This window comes from Eubalaena glacialis, chromosome 13, assembly GCF_028564815.1.
Source record: "Eubalaena glacialis isolate mEubGla1 chromosome 13, mEubGla1.1.hap2.+ XY, whole genome shotgun sequence".
In the NCBI taxonomy this organism is placed as follows: domain Eukaryota; kingdom Metazoa; phylum Chordata; class Mammalia; order Artiodactyla; family Balaenidae; genus Eubalaena; species Eubalaena glacialis.
The window spans coordinates 78,191,701-78,210,896 of NC_083728.1; the positions used below are offsets into that span (position 1 = coordinate 78,191,701).

The following is a 19,196-nucleotide window of genomic DNA, read 5'->3' on the forward strand; positions in this document are numbered from 1 at the left end:
TCGTGGGTTTTACTTTTCCAGACCCTTCTTTCCCTCCCCACTAGGGCGAGCTGGAGGCCACCAGGGAAGATGGCCTCATTTGGTCCCAATGGGCATTTACCCTTTTAGCTCAGGTTTGCCCTTTGCTTCCAGCAGAGGCTCTGTTTAACACACATCAGATTTTATTGTTGAGGCTTGTTTCACGCTCACCCTGATGAGCACCACTCAGCTCCCAGCGGAAGTGGAGGTTGCAGCCTGCCATCTTCGCGGCATAGTCGGCTTCAAAGCGCTCATTCTGGGCCACAGTGAAGGTGGATTTCCAGTCCCCAGTGAGGCCTGGGAGAGACGAAAGGAGGGAGGTCCCCGCTGCAGGGGAGGCCCTGAGTGGCTGAAGGGCGGCTCTAGCTGCTGCTCCCCCACTCTCTCCCCAGATGCCCGCGCCCGCTCCCGCTCCCTGGGGCGGCTCTCACCTTTCCTCATGAAGGCAGAGATGCTGTGGTCCATGACTTTGATGGGTATGGTGCTGTAGTTGGTCATGGGGTTCTTCTTCATCTCCTTGAAAGACGTGTGCTGGACGATGTGATCCACGGTCTCCTCTGGCAGGGAGCGCCCCACAAACTCCAGGATCTTCTGAATCTCCCTTTTGGGGTTCTGGAGCAGCAGAGGGTCTCCTCAGTGGAGGTTTGGATTGCTTGCTGAGCAAACAGAAGGGAGGCCCCTTTCTAACCCTGTGGGGATCTGGCCACTTCTGCTTAGAGACCTCAGACCCTGTTCCTTGACTCTCTGGTCCTCTTTCCCTAGGGCAGGTTTGATTCCCTTCTGCCTTGTGATCCTTTATTACAGATGTCTGGTTCCTGTTGGATGAGAGGAGGGACAGTCCTCTTTCATAACCGTGGCCCCAGGAGAAGCAACAGCAGTAACTAGCTGATGGATGAGTGCACGTGTTGCTGACTCGAGTGCTAGATGAGAGCTATACAGGGCGCTGCTGCAAGGGGGCACTGCTGCTCAGTCCTGCGGAGGGGATCCAGGGGGACTGGGCTGTGGGCTGTCATAGGGGAGGGGGGCTGAGAGGGCCTTGGCAGGTCGCTGTGAGGTTCCTGCCTCTCTGCGTGTGACATGGAGGGAGGCAGAAGCAGGTGGTCTCACCTGCTTTATGTCCTCATAGAAAAGGTAGAGAACAGGGTGGGTGTGACTCAGCTCCCACCACTCCTGCACGTGCTGGTACCAGGACCCGTAGGACACTGGGGAAAAGGGCAGGGGGCATGGACACAGGTTGGCATAAGTTGTAGCTGGTGCCCCTCAGCTCCACCCCACCCCTTTCCTTCCTCCAGAGTCAGCCCCACCTTCCCCAGCCATGAACTTCTCCAGGAAGCTGTCCCAGGTGCCAGGGTCAGGGTGCACCTTGGCCATGCGGTAGAAGTGGTAATAGGAGACGGCCACATCCTTTGCATTGCGGGCAACGTAGACCACCTGGAGGGGCAGATGACCCCCCCACCCCAGCACCATCACCACACAGCACACCGGGCACTAGGTGTCCCACCCTTCACAGCATCCTTGCCAGGGAGGTTCTCTCAGTTCGGCCGAGGGAGAAACAGGTCTAGAGGCTGACTCGCTTGCAGTCCCATGGTGTGGGCGAGACTGAGTTAGGGCTTGAACCCTGCTCTGATGCCGAACTCTGGGCTGGTCCCTGAAACCGTATTTTATACTAATCTAATCCCCTCAATGCCACTCTGCCTGAATTTGGAATAAGGCATGCTGGATTTCCACCAGCCCCCCTTCCATGGGCCTGTGAGCCCCAGACTGCACAGAGGAGTCTCCTTTTCACCAGATTATCTGACCCCACTAGAGCATCAGGCAGATGCCCCCCGCCTCCCTTAAGATGAGACCAGGCTGGAGGAAGTTAAGACCTTCCCAGAAGGTAGGGCCAAAGTTGGGATGGCCCCAGCAGCCTCCTTCCCTGGCTTCCTCTGCCATTCACCTTGACCTTCTGATCCAGCAGGGTTGGGGGAAGCAGAGCCAGGGGCAAGTGTGTCTTGATCAGCCGTGGGGCTGGTGTATCTTCCAGAAGCTCAGCACCTAAGCCGTAGGTAGGGAAAAGTCGGCTGAGCTGGAGCCCGAGTCCTACCTCCGTCCGCTCTGCTTGCCCCCAGCACCCTGCCACACACCTGCGGGAACCCCAGGGATCCTGAACTCAAGGAAGGGCACCCGGACGAAGATGGGGGCTCTTTGACACTTCTCCAGGTCGCCACCCTGGTAGATCAGGTCCAGGATCTCGCTTACCCAGGTGGTGCCTGGAGAGAAAGGGAAACGGGAGATGAGCAGGGCTGAGGGCACGCCCCTCCCGGCCCAAGGTGGGGACTGCAGCCCAGGAGAGGCATTGGTGCCCTCATCACCTACCAGATTTGGGGTAGGTGCTGATGAGCAGGTCATTGGGCCAGGCTTGGAAGCTCTGCAGTGGCCCCAGTCCCTCTGCAAAGTACTTGATGAGAGGGATCCCCTTCATGTACTCCAGTGGTGGGCGGGAGGTGTCCTGGACCAGCTCCATGCTGCCACGTCAGGGGCGAGAGTGTAGCTTCCTTCCCTTAACAATATCACAATGGTACCAGCTGTTGAATTCTTGCTTTAAAGTAAGGAAACTGAGGCTGAGGGAGCCACTTGCCCACGCTCACAGAGCTAGTGAGTGGTGGGGCTGGGATTCAAAGCCAGATCCAGTGCTCACGCAGTGGGTCACACCCAGGCTCATTTTTATTTGCCTGCAGAGCTTTTAAAATCCCAAACCAATTAAAACACTCTCTGGGGATGGGACCCAGATAGCAGTTTTTTGGAAGCTCTCCAGGGGATTCCATTGTGCACTTGAGAAAACCTACTCTAGGTCCTGCCTGTCTGAACTTCCTGCCAGCCCCCGGCTTGCTTTCTCTTCCTGCTTTGCCTCCGGGCCTAATCCTGGTGGGCTCCTCCCTGACGTCCCCTCCTTGAGCTCCCCTCCTGGCCCCTCACATATGGAAAACTCCCAAAGGCCAGTTGGGCCTGAGACCCCGCTTGCCCAGCTACCCTCCCCAGCTTGGAGAAAAACACAGCCAATTGAGCAACTGTTTGGGGAGCCAGAGTCTGGTATGTGAACGGACAAAACTGATGACTCACTGGAGGAGGGGGAGGAGAGGGAGCAGTGAAGTGGGAGGGGGAGGAGGAGGAGGGGGATTATTCAGGCCAGGCTGTAGATTGAGATGGGCAATCCATGGGGAAAGGGCAGGATGTGAGAAGCTGGACCAGAAAGATCAAGCGACAGGATAAGAGCCAGCAGCGCAAGCTGAGGGAGATCCAGCCCAGCCGGCCCACAACCTCGCTCTCACCTGACTTCTCTGGATCTTGGCCTTGTGACGTCTGCGTGCTGTGGCTTAGAACGGTGTGGTATGGTGAGTGCAGAACTGCTCTCTGAGCTGAAGATCTTGTAGGTCCAAAGTGGGAGGGATCTGGAGCCAGCACTGGGACTTGGCTGTCGTCCAGTAAGGAAAGGGTGAAGTTCGGGATGGGAGGGCCCATCTGTGCTACCCTGCTCAGTGCCCAGCTGAAATCAAGCTTAGACTGGCCTGAAAACCTAAGATGTGGGTTTAGTGTGTAGAAAATAGAAGACTGAAACTAGACACAAGGGTGCAATAGTTTTCTTTTTTGTTTTTTGGTGTTTTGAGCTGTAATCCTGGCTCCTGACCTGCCCTCTAAACTCCACCCCTGAAAAGGGGGCCAAAAGACAGCTTTACCTAATGGACCCAGTCTAGAAAGGGCAGAGGAGTGGAGGGGAAACGTGGGACACTCACCCTCCTGCTGGCTCCCGACCAGTCTTGAAGAGGCCAAGGGTTCAGGTGGAAGGCAGCCCACAGGCCCCCAGCAGCCCAAACATTGTTCCAGGAACTTCTGGCTCTGACCACGAGGCCAGTCCAGAGGGATGTGCGTGGGCCGGGTCATGGGGTTTGGGGCAGAGCCGAGCAGGGCCGGCTCTTTTTGAGGCAGCAAAGGATAGGAAAGAGCCAGAATGCTTAAGTCGAATAACCCTGGGAGTGAGCCCCAGCTCCATGGCTCCCGTGGGAAGGCGGCTCCCGTGGGACAGCACGGAGCCTCACTCATGGTTGGTAAAACAACAGCCCCCAGAAGGTGTTTTTCTTTCTGTGGGTTTGAACAAGGCTCTGCAGACAGAGATGAGAAGGAGTTGGGGCTTAGAGAGCCACAGGACCCCATGGGGGGACAGCATCCCCCCTCTCCTCCTCGGCCTTTGTCCTTACTATCTGGATTAAAGTCCAGCGTCAAGCTGGGCACTGGAGGTGGGTGGGCTCTGTGTGCAGGGTGTGAGTCTCCCAAGCCCTCAAAGGACCATGTGACTTCAGAGGCTGGTCCGTGCTGGGGCCTGTGGCCATTCCCCACTCTGTCCTCCTCAGGCCCCAGTGACTGGCAGGGCCTCTGCCTCCTACCCGACTCTCCCACCCCCCAGCAAACACCAGAAGGTACCTTAACTCAGATTTTTTATTGTACTCAAGTAAAAACTGCCCAGACCCACAGGGTGTGGCACAGAAAAGGAGTGGGCAGAGGTTGGGGACGCTGAGGATCAGATCTCCAGCATGTCGGTCCAGTGTTCCTGTGGAGACAAGAGGGTTGGTGAAAGGCAGCCCAGGAGATGGGGTGGGGTAGTGAGGCTGGGGCCCAAGCCACCTCTCACCTCTTCTAATTCCGAGTCCTCCTCTTCCTCCTCGGTGCCCATCCGGCACAGCCAGATCAGGTCTCCCCACAGCAGTGAGTTCTTACAGCTACCAGGGGTGCGGTTGGTAGGAGATAGAGTCAGGATCACAAGCCTCCTCCAGGCCAGGACCTGGGTGCTAAGATGAGGACTACCCCGGGCCTGGACTTGGACAACCGGCCACCGTCTTCCCAGAGCTAAACCAGGCTGGAGTAGGGGTGCTGGACTCACCCAGGGCATTGGCCCTCTAGGGGCAGAAGCTGCCCTGGCTCCTCCCGCAGGAACTCCTCTGCCAGGCAGATCACATGGGCCCTCAGGGAGCAGCCAGGGTGGGGGCAACACAGGGGGTCTTCTTCATCCTGTCAGAGGTGGCAGGCAGGCAAGAGAGAAAATGGGGAGTAATGACGTAGCTAGCGATGGTGAGGAATTTCTATGGACCACACACTGTTCCAAGACTTTACATAAAACCACCTTGTGAGACATGCGCTACTGATACCATTATTTGTATTTTATAGATGAAGAAACTGAGGCACGGAGACGTTAAAATACTGGCCCACAGGGACTAAGCTGGCCAGTTTTCTCTGAGTGTTAGCAGCGATTATATAACACCGTGGCAGGGCAGCCAGACCTAGAGTTCCTTAAAGGCTGAGCAATCTCAGGCAGGTCACTTAATCTCTGAATGGCAAGAACTCAACTTACATTTACTGAGGGCTCAGTAGAAGCCAGACTCATCATCTCAATTAATTTATTAAATATTTATTGGCCACCTGCTCTGCACTAGACCCTGTTCTACAGTAGTGAAAAGGAACTAAATGCCCCAGCAGAGTTTAGAATTGGGGGGGGCGGGTAGAAACTGATAATAAGGTAAATAAAATATACAGTATGTCAGACAATGGTAAGTGTTAAAGGAAACCAGGGAAGTGTACAAGAGTGGCAATTTCAGATGGAAAGCCAAGGAAGACCTCACGGAGGAAAGGTGGCATTTTATCAAGACGTAAAGTCTAGGGAAGAACCTTCCAGTCAAAGGGAAAGGGCAAAGGCCCTGAAAGGAGGATACTGGCGTTGAGGAATGGCCGCAAGCACTATGATCCCCATTTTAGAGATGGGGGCAGACTGGCCAAAGGGTGTCAATGGGCTGCCCAGTCCCTCAAGAAACAGCTTGATCTTGAGTCCTCTGAACCCTAGACCGCCCTGACCGGGAGACCAGGTGGACAGTCTTACCTGGAGCACGCGCGCGCACAGGGTGCAGCGGGTCTCGGCGTCGTGCTCCAGCTCGGACTCGGTGTCAGCCGCGCGGCGCCTTGGGGCCGAGGCCCGGGGCGGCGGAGGCCCGAAGGCCAGCGGCACGTGAGGCGGCGGCGGCGGGCAGAGATCCTGGCGGAAGTCGGCGCGCAGCCAGCGCAAGGTGAGCGGGAGGCGCGCCCAGGGCGGCGCGCTCAGCATGTGCGCCAGCACGCGCAGGTGGAAGGCGAAGGCGGCCTCACCGCGCAGGCGCGGACCCACGTGCGCCAAGCGGCGCGAGGCCTGCGGGTGCTGCCAGGCCCACTCGAACTGCAGGCGGGGAGTACTGAGCTTTAGGGCTGCCCGGGGAAGGCCCTAAGCCCTATCCCCCGTCCTCCCGGCACCCCCATCTCTTTTCTTACCCGAAGGGCGGCCACTGCGGAGGGGAAGCCGTGTACGATGAGCACCATCTCCCTGGGGAAGAGAATGAGGGGCGCGGCCTGTGAGCCCCTCGCCCCTCCCCGTGTCAAACCGAATCCCCTCGCCATGATGCGCCTCCGGTCCTACCTGAGAGGGGAGTCACACCCGGCTTCAAGCCTAGCCCACGAGGCTCTGCCCCTTCATGGGGGTATGTCCCCTCGCACCTGCTAACCTCAGGCCCCGCCTCCAGTCACAGGTATTTAACAGCCCTCCTCAGTTCCTCTCCCTTCCAGGCTTTCTCTATTCCAACCCAGCCTTGTTCACCAAGCCCCCTGTCGGTGGACCAAACCTAGATCATCAGTCCCCTTCCCACCCAACCCCCTCCTCTGAGACCCACAGCCCAGACTCACAGGGCTCCGCCTCCCCACTACCCCTTCTCCCCCGCGATAGTCCCGCCCTCGTCACTAGGACCCCGCCCGCAGCCCTGTTTTTCAGCCCCCACGCCGGCCCCGCCCCTCTCAGCGGGCCTCCCCTCCGCCGGCTCCGGCCTTCTCTTAGAAGCCCTCCTCCTGACAGCGACCTGCCGTCTCTTACCAGGGCCCGCGTCCACTGGTCCGCCAGGCCCCGCCTTTTTTGCGGCCCCCGTTGTGCTGCTGCACCCGACGAGCAGGGTTGACCGTGAACCCCACGTAGACGCGGCCCCGGTGCCGAGGGTTCAGGCAGTAGAGCAGGTAGACGCCGAAGAAGCGCCCGGGCCTCGCCGCGCCCCCTGTGGGGCCCATCGGAACTTGGGGGTTGATTGCTCTGGCCTGTGACCCCGGGGAGAGCTGGGTTGCCAGGGCCGCAAGATGCTTGTCTCGGAAAAAGCGCTTGGGGGCAATCCCGAGGTACCCTAGAGGCCACAGCAATGCAGGCTCGTGCACCCTCTCCTAGCTGGAGCTAGGGTGTCCAAACCGGGGCACAGAACCCGGGCTGCTGTGCAGGCGGCGGGTACCGATTAGCGTCCGCAGGGGCCTTATGCAGACTCTGATTGGCTGACTGATGGTAGGTGCAGAAACCGGAGACTGTTGGAAAACTGGGCTTGCAAGAGGGCGGAAGTACTGTGTTTACTGACGCCTTAGTAAGGGCGGAAGTAGAGGCCTCAACGGAAGTGGCGCTAGTAAGGGCGGAAGCAGTGTGGCAGGGGTCCGAGCCGGGGTTCTGTCCCCGCTGGGCTGTCGCCCCCGTTGGGCTGCCACAATGGAACTCAGCGCGGAGTACCTCCGGGAGAAGCTGCAGCGGGACCTGGAGGCGGAACACGTGGTGAGTTGAGCGGCCTGGACACTCGCCCAGCGAGGGAAACAGGGCTCCTGAGGGGCGGGCTTGGTACCATCCACCTCATTCTGCCCCATAGGAAGTGGAGGACACGACTCCCAATCGTTGCGCGTCCAGCTTCCGAGTCCTCGTGGTGTCGGCCAAGTTCGAGGGGAAGCCGCTGCTTCAGAGACACCGGTGAGACCCCAGGAACGCCTCACTCAGCGCGGCCCCAGCTCCAGGACCACATCCCCGGCCGCTCCCCGAAACCTAACTCACCCCCACCAATGCGGCCCAGCACCGCAGACCACGACCCCAGCGATCCCGCCTTCATGGCCTCTGCTTCAAATATTGAGACTTTAGCCCTCTCTCTTGTTGCCAGGTTCCGGGGACTACGACCTGGGGGACACCTCCAGTCTCCCGGCTCACCCTAGCTTCGGGGTCTGCGACCCAGGCCCCAGCCTGCCGTTTTCTAACCCCATCTCTCTCTCAGGCTTGTGAACACTTGCCTAGCAGAAGAGCTCCTGCACATCCATGCCTTTGAGCAGAAAACCCTGACTCCAGAGCAGTGGACCCGTGAGCAGCAGAAATAAGGAACCCGGACCTGCACATCTATTAAATTATGAGTCAGGCCCAGCTTCTGTGTCAGTGTGTGTTGTGTGTAGGAGGGTGGGAGGTGTGCAGAGGCCGAGTCTAGGGCCTGGCTTCTCCCTGCCCTCCACTCTCCATTGTTTTACTTTGGGCAAGTCCCTCTCCACACAGAGGCCTTTGTGTCCCCACTTATAAAGTGAAAGTTCAGTTCTTTTATTTATTTATTTATTTATTTATTTATTTTTGGCTGTGTTGGGTCTTCATTTCTTTGCGAGGGCTTTCTTCAGTTGCGGCAAGCGGGGGCCACTCTTCATCGCGGTGCGCGGGCCTCTCACTGTCGCGGCCTCTCTTGTTGTGGAGCACAGGCTCCAGACGCGCAGGCTCAGTAGTTGTGGCTCACGGGCCTAGTTGCTCCGCGGCATGTGGGATCTTCCCAGACCAGGGCTCAAACCCGCGTCCCCTGCATTGGCAGGCAGACTCTCAACCACTGTGCCACCAGGGAAGCCAGAAAGTTCAGTTCTTAAAGTCCCTTCCAGGGTGGGCCTCACAGGTCTTCTTTGTAATCCTTGGTGGACCCCCTAGGGGTACGGCCACTACCCACCCGACCCACGCATTCATTGACCATTGCTGGGGGTTCCTGCTCTGTCCTCCTTCAAGATGCATAGATGAGAAGTGCTCAGGGTTTCAGGGCCCTGGGCAATTTAACAAACCTCTCCCTCTCCCTAATATCATCCCAATGTCAGAGGCATTATAGAAGATTTCACACTTCCCCTGTTGGTTCCCCAAGCCCTTCACAGCCTCAGGGACCTGGTACCCCAGCAGGGGCTTCCCAACACCTGGAATGCTAGTGTTTTCTGGCCCCTGGAGAAGGTCCAGTGACCCTTTGGCCCTGGGCTTGATGTGGCCACAGCTGCCCCTGGAGAGCTGGTGAGGTTTTTCAGGAATGGAGGGGTGGGATGGGCATAGGGATGGGGTTACAGCAGGAAAGTAAGGCCAACCAGAGCCACAGAATTGGGGCATGTGATGCCCTAGAGTCGACACAGGTGCCAGGGTTGGTTAGGCCTTGCATAGATGAGGGCCCTGAGACCCAGAAGGAATAGAAAGTGTGCTAATTGGGGCCAGAGCTCTTTGGGGGTGAGAAATTGCAGATTTCAACCATCCCACCCATCCTGCTCTCCTGTTTTCAAGGCCAGTTTCTTGGCCCCTAAATTACTGCCACCCCCCACCCCCATCTCCCTCTCTTGTTTCTCTCAGAGGAAGCTGGAAATCATGGTGAGTAGGGGCTAACCCTTCTGAGTTCCAGGGATCCTTCCCTGAACTTTTGTCCGTTTCCCTGGGCCAGGAGAACTAGTGACTACCCACAAGTCTGCTTCACCAGGAGGGCCCATCATCCCTTTGTGTGGGAGGCTGAGGCCCAGGCTTCAGATGGTCTCCTTCTCTCTGTACCACACCCCTGACTGGATCCACCCCCTGGGTTCACAGAGCTGTGGTGGAATCCCTCCCCATTCTATAGATGAGCAACTGAGGCCTGGAGAGAAGTGACTTGCCCAGGGTCACATGGCTTGCATAGAGATTGAGACCCAAATGGGCAGACATGGACATTTGTACGGCATGCCAAAGGGGAATGGGGGTTCAAAGGGGACATTTAGTCCTTGCTGTGGTCCCTATGTGGATGAACAAAGCCCTGCTGTGGCCGGGACACCCATCCCCAATAGTCCTGTGTCCCAGCTCAGGGGGGATCACCTGCTAAGTTGGCCATCGGAAACCCATTTCCAAGTCCCCCCTTGATAGGGCTTGACAGATTGAGGCCAGACCCAGGTGGAAGCCACAGACAGGGCTCAAGAGGCAGCCACGCCGTGCAGGGAAGGCTCTGAACTAGAAGGGGAGACTTGCATCTTGACTCGGGATCTGTCCTTCAGCAAGCCCCGCTCCTGCTCTCAGCCTCAGTTTCCTCACTTGTAAACTAGGGTCAGGGCCTATTGCTTTGATTCTAAGCTTTCTTCTTACAAAAGGACCCCTTATTTTGATCCTTTGGGCTTACAGTTTGAAAGATGTCATGCAAGTGCTGGTTGCTTCATTTTCCCCACAAGCAAGCAGCAGTGTCAGGACAGCTGCATGCAAGCTGATGTTGGGGTTGACCAGCAAAGGCAGATTTGGGGTAAACGTGGGAATGAACGAGGCTCCAGGCTAGAGCCCTGAGCAGCTCCGACCTACCAGCTGGAAAACAGAGCAGGCTTCCAACCCACAGCAGCACAGGATGGCTCCCACCCGCAAAGGCCTGTTCCTGTCTGTGGTCTAGGGCATTCTGAGGCATCTCCCCAGCCCGCCCCTGCTATGGGTCAAGCTCATCAAGGCTATGGAGGGGGAAGCTCAAGCGCAGGTCAGTTCAGGAGACCCAGCATCTGGTGACCAGTCACTGGAGTCTGAGAGGTACCAGAAAATAAAGCCATTTTATTAGTATTTTCTTATCTGCCATTGTGGCCTGAGGAGTGGGAGTGGAAGGGAGGGAGGCGATGCCGTTGGCCTCAGCCGGTGGTCCTCTACTTGGCCTGGACTGTCTCCTCCAGCCTATCCAGGCGCTTCTGTAGCTCCTGCACCGTGGCCTGGAGCTTCCTCATCTCTTCCTCCAACCGGGATACGGCATCCTGGGGGATCCAGGGCTACATCAGGCCCAGCTCCTCCCTGGCCACTAGGCATCCTCCCAAGAGCCCCAGGGCTTGGGCCCTTCTGTCTCTCAGCCAGAGAGCTGCAGGCCTATAAGCCTGAAACCTGTTTTCTGAGGCCTCAGGATTATCCACTCCCAGCCGCCAAAGGATCCCCAACATTGTGAGTTTGGGCTGCCCCAAATGCCAGCCTCTTTCCACTGGGTCAATGACCACATCAGTAGCAGCCCCTGCCCTACCCCATCTTCCTGTCCTGATTCCCGGGCTCCCATCTGCCTCTCACCGAACTGGGAGCGCCACTGGCCTCAGGTGCCATCCTCTTGCGCCCAGTGTCCAGGCCCCGGTTGATCCTCAGCTCCCGGCTCTTTGAGGGCACGTAGCCATCCTTGAGGGAAATGAGGAGGGGCCCGGCATCCCGACCCCCTAGCCACTCCTCAGCTGTGAGGGCAGCGTCAGGCCCTGCAGTGGGCGGGTACAGGTCCTCCTGGAACAGGTCCGACTGTGGGGCAAGGCCAAGGCTGGTTAAGAAAGTGCTTGGGCCACACCACCACCCGCCATTCCGAGAGCCCGGGGAGGGACGCTGGAGCATCACCTTTCTAGGCACCGTCATGGCGATGGGCTCACACCTCCGCTCATGCAGCTTGTAGAATCTGTGGAAACAGGAAGGCGATCAGCACCCACAGCATGGCTGGGCTGGGGCTGAAGCTCGGCATGTGGTTGGCACTGCCCAAGGAGCATACTCAGGTCAGGGACAGGGGCAGTTACCTGGCAATCTCACACTTGTTCACCTCCAGACCACGTTTGGGCATGTAGCCCATGCCACGCTGGGACTCCTTGGAACTGAACATGGAGAGATAGTGCAGGAATGGGGCCTCGGAAGTGATCTCGAAGTACCGGATAGAGCTGTCACCCTGCAGGTGGTGGATGCAAGGGAGAATCAACATAGGCAGATGCCTCCAGCCGTGGTCCCTTCCCAGTCTCCCTGCCCACCTCGCTCCCCCGACCCCCTGCCCAACTGGGCCACCTTGCCACAGAGGTAGACAATGTTGGTGTCGGGGTCAAAGAAGGGCAGCAGGACACCGCTGCTCGTGTCCAGTTCCTGCAGGGACAGCGGCTCCTCCAGGTGCTTCTGTAGAGACGGGCAGGGGGTTATAATGAGCTGGGCCATGTCAGGCCCAGGTGTGGTCCAGTGATGCAGGAGTGGGGTGGGGGGCTCATAGACCAACCAGCGGAAAACCCCATCTCACGGTGGGTAAACTGAGGCCATGGCCTTCCAGCCAGACACTTGGCAGGGCTGGGACGAAGCCTGTTCCCCGCCAGGCACTCACCGTGTCCCACAGCGCCACCTGCCGCTCACTCATGCGGCTGAAACCTGTGGTCAGGATCTTTCCATCTGACACAAACACGGCACGCACAGGCCGGGTGCCCTCGTGGGGACGGTCCTTCTCCTGGAAGGAAAGGGAGGGGACTGGTCAGGCATCCGCACGCATCCCCTAAGGGCCAGGTCCCAGCTGGGAGAGGGTAGCATCTAGGGGCCTGGTTGGTGGTGGGTAGGAGGGGCAAAGCTCTCAGGGTCAAGGGTCAAGGCAACTCACAGCTACAATGGTGCCTTTGCGGGGCTCAATGATGCGGAATCGCTTGTCGCGGCAGGAGGTACAGATGAGGGCGCCATCTCGGCTCCAGTCCACGCTGTAGATTGTGTCCGGGTGCACATCCGAGCCCAGCGTCAGCACCGCCGCCCCCGTGCCCACGTCCCACACCAGGATCACATTGTCGCAACCTGGGCGATGCCCCCAGTGTCAGAAGCCATGAGCCTCCCACCCTCGCTGTCAGGGGACCAGCCCTCCCTGCTTCTCCCCCGGGCACCTGCACTGAGCAGCACATTCTGGGCCGTGGGGTGCCAGGCCACAATGCCCACGCGCTTGGTGTGGCCCTCCAGGGTGACGACAGGCTCCCGCAGGGGCAGCATCAGGCCCCCATCAGGGATCTCCCACACCTGCAGAGAAGCGGCGAGTGAGTCTTGGGGGCTCCAAATGTCAGCTCCAGTGCTGGAGCCCCCTCCTGGCCCGTGTGTCCCCACACTCACCATGACTGTGCAGTCCTCGGAGCCACTGGCGATGACATTATCATTGTGCGGGCACCAGGCGATGTCCAGCACCGGGGCCGTGTGGCCACAGACCGTGGGCGCGTTCTTGTCCACACGTCCAGTCTAGAGGCACAGCAGGGCCTCTGAGGGAGGTGCTTTTGCCCTCCAAACCCAATCCAACCTCCCCACTCCCCTCCACGAGGCACGGAGAGAAAAGCTGTGAGGTCCCTGGGAGGCAGAGCGGGGCCTGGGGTGGGAGGGTTTGGGCCTCTGCCCCAGCCCCAGAGTTGTCTGGGCAACTCAGTAGCGCAGGATGGGCACACGGGGCTGGTCCTGCCTTGCTGTCAGAGCCTTGCCAAGTTCCTGCCATCTCTAGCTCAGTTTCTCATCCATGCCCCGCGGCCCGGTACTCCCACCCCAGCTTCCCCAGGTGAGGCTCCCATGGGAAGACAGGCCAGGGCCCTGGGCATGGGACAGGCTGGCGGGGGGTAGTTATACTGGGGCTGGAGTTCCCCAGGGAAGTGTGAATGATGGGGCTGTAGGGATGGGTCCTTCCAAAAGGACAGGGATGGGGAAGTCTGTCATAACCGGCCCCCCGGCAGGAGCAGAGGTTTGGAAATGGGCTCTTCCGGGGACAGCTGCTGCAGCAGGGCTTCCTGTGTGAAAAGCGGGCCCAGCTCTCACCCCGACAACCACTTCCTCTTCTCTTGTTTCCATCGGCCCTTTTAAGGTAACAACTGAGGGCCTGTCTCCCCTTCCTGTCTCACCACCCAAGAGCACAGGAGTGTGCTGGGGGTGGGGTCAGCAGACAACAGGGCCGGGGAGGCGAGATCTGACGGAGGCCGGGTTGGGGGAGCGGAGAGGGTCTCTTACATCACCCCTGCCTGTGAGCTGGGAGCCAGAGCTTGCTGGGTTCCCAAGGGCTCAGAAAGGTCCCTCCAAACCCTAAGAGCACTGCTGGGCCTGCCCAGACTCCATCCCAGCCCTCTTCGTGCTCCCGAGGAGAGAAAGGTCCAGGCTGAGAATTGGGAGGCCTGGCCCCGGGTCTGCAGGACTCACTGTATGTCCCTTCCCGTGTCATCTCCCCCCTGAGCTTTAGCTTCCATCCAACCACTGCATGTAGGAGCTGAAGGAAGCATAAGGTTCATCTGGCCCAGCTCAATTTTACAGACGAGCACACTGTGGCCTGGGAAGGCTTGGGGATAGTCAATCACCTCATCAGGACCCCCAGAGGGCCACTAGATGACCAGAGGCCCCCCCAGGGCTCCAGGAGCTCACCTTGCCCAGGGGCAGCACCAGGAAGGCCCCTCCCCCGCTGGCCTCACAGATCAGGGCCACGAACTTGGGGTTGACAGAGCAGAAGCCACTGTCCCAGGTGTTCTGTGAGACGCGCACGTCCTCATAGCACTGGTCAGCCTTGGCCGGCTGTCCAAACACGTGGCGGAACTTGCTGGAACGGACCACCTGCCGGCTCATCCTGGAAGGCACACAGGTGGAGGACTTTTCTCCCTTCAGGTCAACTCTGACCTTACAGTGGCCCCCATCTCCCCCAGGACAGCCCTCAGCCTGGCAGTCATGGTCTCAGCTAACTTCCCCAGCATGTCTCCCCGGCCCCTTGCCGCTCTCCTCTGTAACTGACATCCTGCTACGCTCACACTCGCCTTGCCCACACCTCCTCACCCCTGGCTAACCTGCAAGGCCCAGCTTCTCAACCCGCCCCAGGCCTGGCTTCTGTACCCTCAGCCTCCCCAGCAGAGCCTGATGTGGGGTAGCACCTAGTGCCGATTTGACCACAGAATGGCTGACGGGCACAGAGCCCTTCTTCTCTGACGGGTCACACTCCCGGGGCCTCAGTGCAACAGCTTGGAGGGAGGGTTCTCTCAGCCTCAGTGTCCAGACCTCACACCCTCACACCCACATGAGAAGCTGCCTAAAGGCAGGGGCCCTCCCCGCCTCCAGGCCCAGGGTTGGACATGCTGAGGGAAGAGGCGTGTGGGTTTGCCTGGGAGGCATGTCCGCAGTGGCAGGAGGGCTTCCCCAGCAGGTCTCTGGGCACTAGAAACAAGCGGATGGCTCGGGTCCCAGCATCTCCTCCTCCATGCACCTCTGCTTCTCGCCTCTGCTTAAGCAGGTGCCCTTTAGTGCCTTCTCCACCCCCAGTGGGACTATCCACACGAAGGGAGAGGCCGGCGCTCACTTCTCGGAGGTCCAGCTAGGATGGTTTTCCCCCAGGGCTGGGTGACAGCGAAGCCAAGGGGCCTGCCTCTGGCTCCCCAGGCTCCAGGCCCCCATCCTGGCGGCCAGCAGCATCACCTTCCAGCTCACCGTGGGGGCCCCTCCAGGGCCTCTCCTCCACGGCCCCAGCTTCGCCCTTTTGCCCCCACTTCAGGCCTAGCCCTTCTCACCGGGGGCTCCAGCCAGCCTCGCCCATCCCGTGACTCTCCGGGAGGCTCCGGGGTCCACCCGCCAGGAAAGCAGGTGAGGAGCTTGCGTGAGGAGAAGCAGTCTGGGGGCAGGGGACCCATCCCAGGTGGGGAGCCTGGGTCTGGGGAGAGGGGAGCCGCAAATCGGAGATTGGGAGACAGGAAGCCATCGTCCCACCCCACCTCCTTCCCCACCGCAGGTACCAGGCCCGGAAACCACGGAAAGGGGAACTTGGTCTTTTCTTGTTTTGCTCTCAACCCCTTCCTGTCTCCAAGCTCAGGGCAGCTGCTGGGCTCACCCCACCCTGCCCCCCACTGCCACCCCAAAGACTCCCATTCTGGGGAGAGTCCGGTCGGCGCGTGTCCTGACCCCCGGGCTCCCCCACCTCCATCTTGGCTGCGGTGGTCCCTCACCCTCGCCCGCTCCCGGAGCTCTCAGACACGCAGACGGACCCTCCTCCGCGCACCCACACCCCAGGCGAGTCCCGCCACGCGGGGCGTGAACGGGCTCTGTCCCCGCCTCAGAGCCAGCTCGCTCTGCCAGTCTGTCGGCCGCCGCGGAGGGCTTCTGCCAGGCTCCCGCCTGCCCCACAGGTGGCCCAGGGCAGCGATGCCGAGTCCCGTCCCCGGGCTCCAGCCTTACCTGCTGCTGAGAGATGAGTGACCCCCCCAAACGGAGGAGGGAGAGGAGGAGGAGGAGGAGGAAGGAGCTGGAGGAGCCTGCGACTGCCGGCTGAGGATGCTCTTGTCAAGACAATGAATGAGAAGCGGCGGCGCCCGCCTCCTTAGGGGTGGCAGCGCCCCTTTGGGCGGAGCTCTTAAAGGGGAGAGCCCTTCCCTCCGCAGAGGCGCCGCCTCGCCCCACCAGCCCGCAGCCTCCACTCCCCTCCCCTCCCCTCCCCTCCCTCCGCGGAGAAGCTCAGCGCCTTAGCTGCCAATTCCAAACCAAAACAGATGCTGCTGGCCAGTCGCTGACAATCTGATCTGCACTTTTTAATGTCAAAATGCAAAAAATACCCGTTCCTTCTTCCCTCCTTCAGCCCACCCCCAGCCTACTCGCCATCCTTCGCCTGGCATTCATAAAAGGGCCCATCAGTCCCCCCAAGCGGTCCTTGGTACAGCCCCCCCGCCCAGCTAAGGCTATGCTGCCATCTCTTCCCCCACCGACGACGCTCAGGGAACAGGAAGGCGGGGGGGACAAGGAGGAGGGAGAACCCTGCACCCACCTGCACCGAGGAAGCCTGGGGCCTCTCCAGGCTCCTACATTTACAAGCAGGTGGCCTTGGGAGAGTCACTTAACCTCTCTGGGTCTGTCCTCACCTAGGAGCACCTCTGCCTGCCTCACAGGGGCGAATGAAATAATTTGGTGTTATGGAGAGCCTCTTTGTGCAGGGGCTACGGAAGTGAAAAGGTCAGAGTCGAGTTCCTGCCCCAAAGAGCTCTCAGCCTACTGAAAGGAGAGGCATAAATAACAGCTCCAAGAGCTAAGTAGAGGCCGAAGCCCAGACTTCAGACTCAAGAGGAAGGAGTTCGTTCCCATCCTTGGGGTCAGAGTCTCGGAGGCAGCAACGCGGAAAGGCCCGCTCTAGAATCAGACTGCTTTATGAGTTTGACTCCCGGCCGTCACACCTACGGAGTGACGTTGGGCAGGTTCCTTAACCTCTATCAGCCTCAGTTTCTCTTTCTGTAACAGCGTCATACCTACCTCCTGACTTTATTGGAACAGAAAGCCTTCTGCACCTCATCCAAAGTGTAGCAGGTGCTTAATAAATGTTACCTCTCACCACTGTTACTGTTTAGAGTATTGGGACTGAACCTGAAAGGTTGAGAAGGAGCCAACAGGCGTGACCAGAGGAGGTCTTGTCAGCAGAGGGGCAGCCTGAGCAAAGTCCCAACGATGTGATCCTTCAGCCCCTGGTTCAAATCCTGCCTCCACCACAGCTTGGCTGCGTGATCTTGGGCAAGAGGTCTAAACCTCAGTTTCTTCATCTGTAAATGGAGGCTAAATATGATATGTCCTGTCCAGCTCACAGTTATGAGGCTTGAGTGGTTATAAAAGTGTCCTACACACTTTTATTCCATTCAAGCATTCAACTGTAAGAACCTCTGTGTTGTATTTCACCTGAGAGCCTGCTACTGGACTGGACTGGACGGGGATGGGCAGGGATTGTGTTGTATAGTCTGCAGCGGAAGTGAGGAGAATAACGGCTGGGATTTACTGAGCACCTACTGTGCGCTGGGCGCTGCTCTAACACTATAAATACGCTGCACTCACTTAATCCTCACAACATACCCAGGGGGCAGGTACCACCTCCAATGTAAAGAGAGGAAACTGAGGCACCCATGACCTTCAGTCCTGGGGCACCTCATTTCCAGGCAGAGGACAAGCACGTTGTGAGGGGCCTGAAAACCATGCCCCCTGAGGCAGAGCCTGACAGGCATGGAGAGGGAAAGGTGGGGATGCGCAGAGGCTACTTTCTCATTCCAGCTGGTCTGCTGTGGGGCGGGGGACACAGACGCGAGACTGGTAGTGGAGGTTGCGAGGCGGCAGCTGTCCCAGCAAAACAGGAGTGAGCGTTAGTTCAGTAGTGGGTGCTGAAGGGCCCTGCCATGCGGCTCTTCATGTGATTAAGATGAGGCTGATCCTTCCTGTGAGGGGTGTTGGGAGGGTGTTCCTGCCAGGTGCCACTGGACCAGCATCTTACCATCCCCTCTTTACTGGAGGCTGCATCTGGGTTTTCCTTGAAGAAACCAGCCTTTATGCACTGGCAATCCTTGAGGTTTGAGAGGGTGTCGAGGGTAGGCACACGGTCCACATTTCCCCAGTCAAAGCTACCTTTTTTGATTGGTTCAGGGGTGGACACTTAAATCAAATCTATGCATGCAGAAGCAGATTCACTGGAGCTGCTAGGAAAAAGAGCCCTCTTTCCACTGGGGGTTAGTAAGCTAAAAGGCTGTAAGCCCAGGACTACTAGTGACCATCTTGACACCATGAAGGAAAAGCCAGCCAGAATGAGCCCACACAGAGGATTGCAGACACAAGATATGAAGACAGACATATTCTTGACATCATTTGAGTATCTGGATCAAGCTGTGCCTGAGTCCCTTAACCTTTCATAAGTTCCTTTTTCCACATAAGCCAGTACGTTTGGGTTGGATTTCTGGCATTTACAGCTGAAAGGGTTCTGACTGGTACACCCACCATGGAGGAAGACAGGACCGGAGGCCCTTCCAAGGTGCCAGATACACACAGTAAAGAGGGACTGAAACGCTGAGCACGGGATAAAGTTCAAACTCCTTAGCAAGGCCCACAAGCCCTCCTCTGGTCTGTCCTGCCCTAAAGGTCTGTAGAGCATGATGGAGTCAGCCCCAGAGAACCTTTCCTTCATGGTTCTCCTGCTGCCCCAGCGCAGTGATGTTTCCTCACCTGTAAAGGTACACAGCACTGCTCACTTACATTAGAGTGTGTACCCGTCACCCAGCTTCAACAAGTACCAACACATGGCCAATACTCGTTCATTCCTTCTTCCACATTATTTTCTTGGCATCTATTAAAAGAAATCCAAGACATCATAGCATTTCAACTTAAGTACTTCTGCATTTATTTCCAACAGATGAAGACTTTTAAACTCTTAGAGTTTTTAATAAAATTGCATTAACTTTATAGATTAATTTGAGAAGGATATTAAGACTTCCATCCATGAATATAGTGTATTTCTCCATATATTTATGTCTTCTTTTATGTCCCTTAATATGATTTTATAATTTTCTCTATAAAGGTCTAGTATATCATTAAA

The 19,196-nt window shown here is 58.1% G+C and overlaps 4 protein-coding genes across 8 annotated transcripts; 1 reads left to right on the plus strand and 3 right to left on the minus strand.

The window, feature by feature from the left end:
* Window positions 1-143: 143 nt before the first annotated feature.
* Window positions 144-3,953, minus strand: LOC133103715 (sulfotransferase 1A1). 4 transcript variants are annotated; one of them, XM_061209231.1, is made up of 9 exons: window positions 3,792-3,953; window positions 3,330-3,449; window positions 2,377-2,560; window positions 2,145-2,270; window positions 1,958-2,055; window positions 1,323-1,449; window positions 1,126-1,220; window positions 450-630; window positions 144-345 (listed from the first exon to the last, which is right to left on the minus strand). In XM_061209231.1, the coding sequence occupies exons 3-9, from the start codon at window positions 2,522-2,524 to the stop codon at window positions 155-157; spliced, it is 966 nt and encodes a 321-aa protein (XP_061065214.1). In that variant the 5' UTR covers window positions 2,525-2,560; window positions 3,330-3,449; window positions 3,792-3,953; the 3' UTR covers window positions 144-154. The 4 variants fall into 4 exon arrangements, with proteins under 4 accessions (XP_061065214.1, XP_061065212.1, XP_061065215.1 ...); XM_061209229.1 differs by having other exon boundaries at window positions 3,330-3,472; XM_061209232.1 differs by having other exon boundaries at window positions 144-315; window positions 3,330-3,472; window positions 3,792-3,911.
* Window positions 3,186-8,273, plus strand: BOLA2B (bolA family member 2B). Its single transcript, XM_061209236.1, has 6 exons — window positions 3,186-3,392; window positions 5,888-6,107; window positions 6,352-6,599; window positions 6,941-7,645; window positions 7,737-7,834; window positions 8,130-8,273. The coding sequence occupies exons 4-6, from the start codon at window positions 7,583-7,585 to the stop codon at window positions 8,227-8,229; spliced, it is 261 nt and encodes an 86-aa protein (XP_061065219.1). The 5' UTR covers window positions 3,186-3,392; window positions 5,888-6,107; window positions 6,352-6,599; window positions 6,941-7,582; the 3' UTR covers window positions 8,230-8,273.
* SLX1A (SLX1 homolog A, structure-specific endonuclease subunit) lies at window positions 4,474-7,423 on the minus strand. Of its 2 annotated transcripts, XM_061209234.1 has the most exons (6): window positions 6,938-7,422; window positions 6,346-6,397; window positions 5,924-6,253; window positions 4,934-5,061; window positions 4,685-4,772; window positions 4,474-4,603 (listed from the first exon to the last, which is right to left on the minus strand). In XM_061209234.1, exons 1-6 carry the CDS (start codon window positions 7,123-7,125, stop codon window positions 4,574-4,576), a joined length of 816 nt encoding a protein of 271 aa, XP_061065217.1. In that variant the 5' UTR covers window positions 7,126-7,422; the 3' UTR covers window positions 4,474-4,573. The 2 variants fall into 2 exon arrangements, with proteins under 2 accessions (XP_061065217.1, XP_061065218.1); XM_061209235.1 differs by lacking the exon at window positions 5,924-6,253 and having other exon boundaries at window positions 6,938-7,423.
* A 2,385-nt stretch (window positions 8,274-10,658) lies between the features above and the next one.
* CORO1A (coronin 1A) lies at window positions 10,659-16,140 on the minus strand. The gene is made up of 11 exons (XM_061207760.1): window positions 16,043-16,140; window positions 14,255-14,453; window positions 12,977-13,099; window positions 12,757-12,886; window positions 12,486-12,670; window positions 12,219-12,338; window positions 11,915-12,019; window positions 11,656-11,801; window positions 11,483-11,540; window positions 11,174-11,389; window positions 10,659-10,872 (listed from the first exon to the last, which is right to left on the minus strand). Exons 2-11 carry the CDS (start codon window positions 14,450-14,452, stop codon window positions 10,768-10,770), a joined length of 1,386 nt encoding a protein of 461 aa, XP_061063743.1. The 5' UTR covers window position 14,453; window positions 16,043-16,140; the 3' UTR covers window positions 10,659-10,767.
* Between the last annotated feature and the right edge of the window lie 3,056 nt (window positions 16,141-19,196).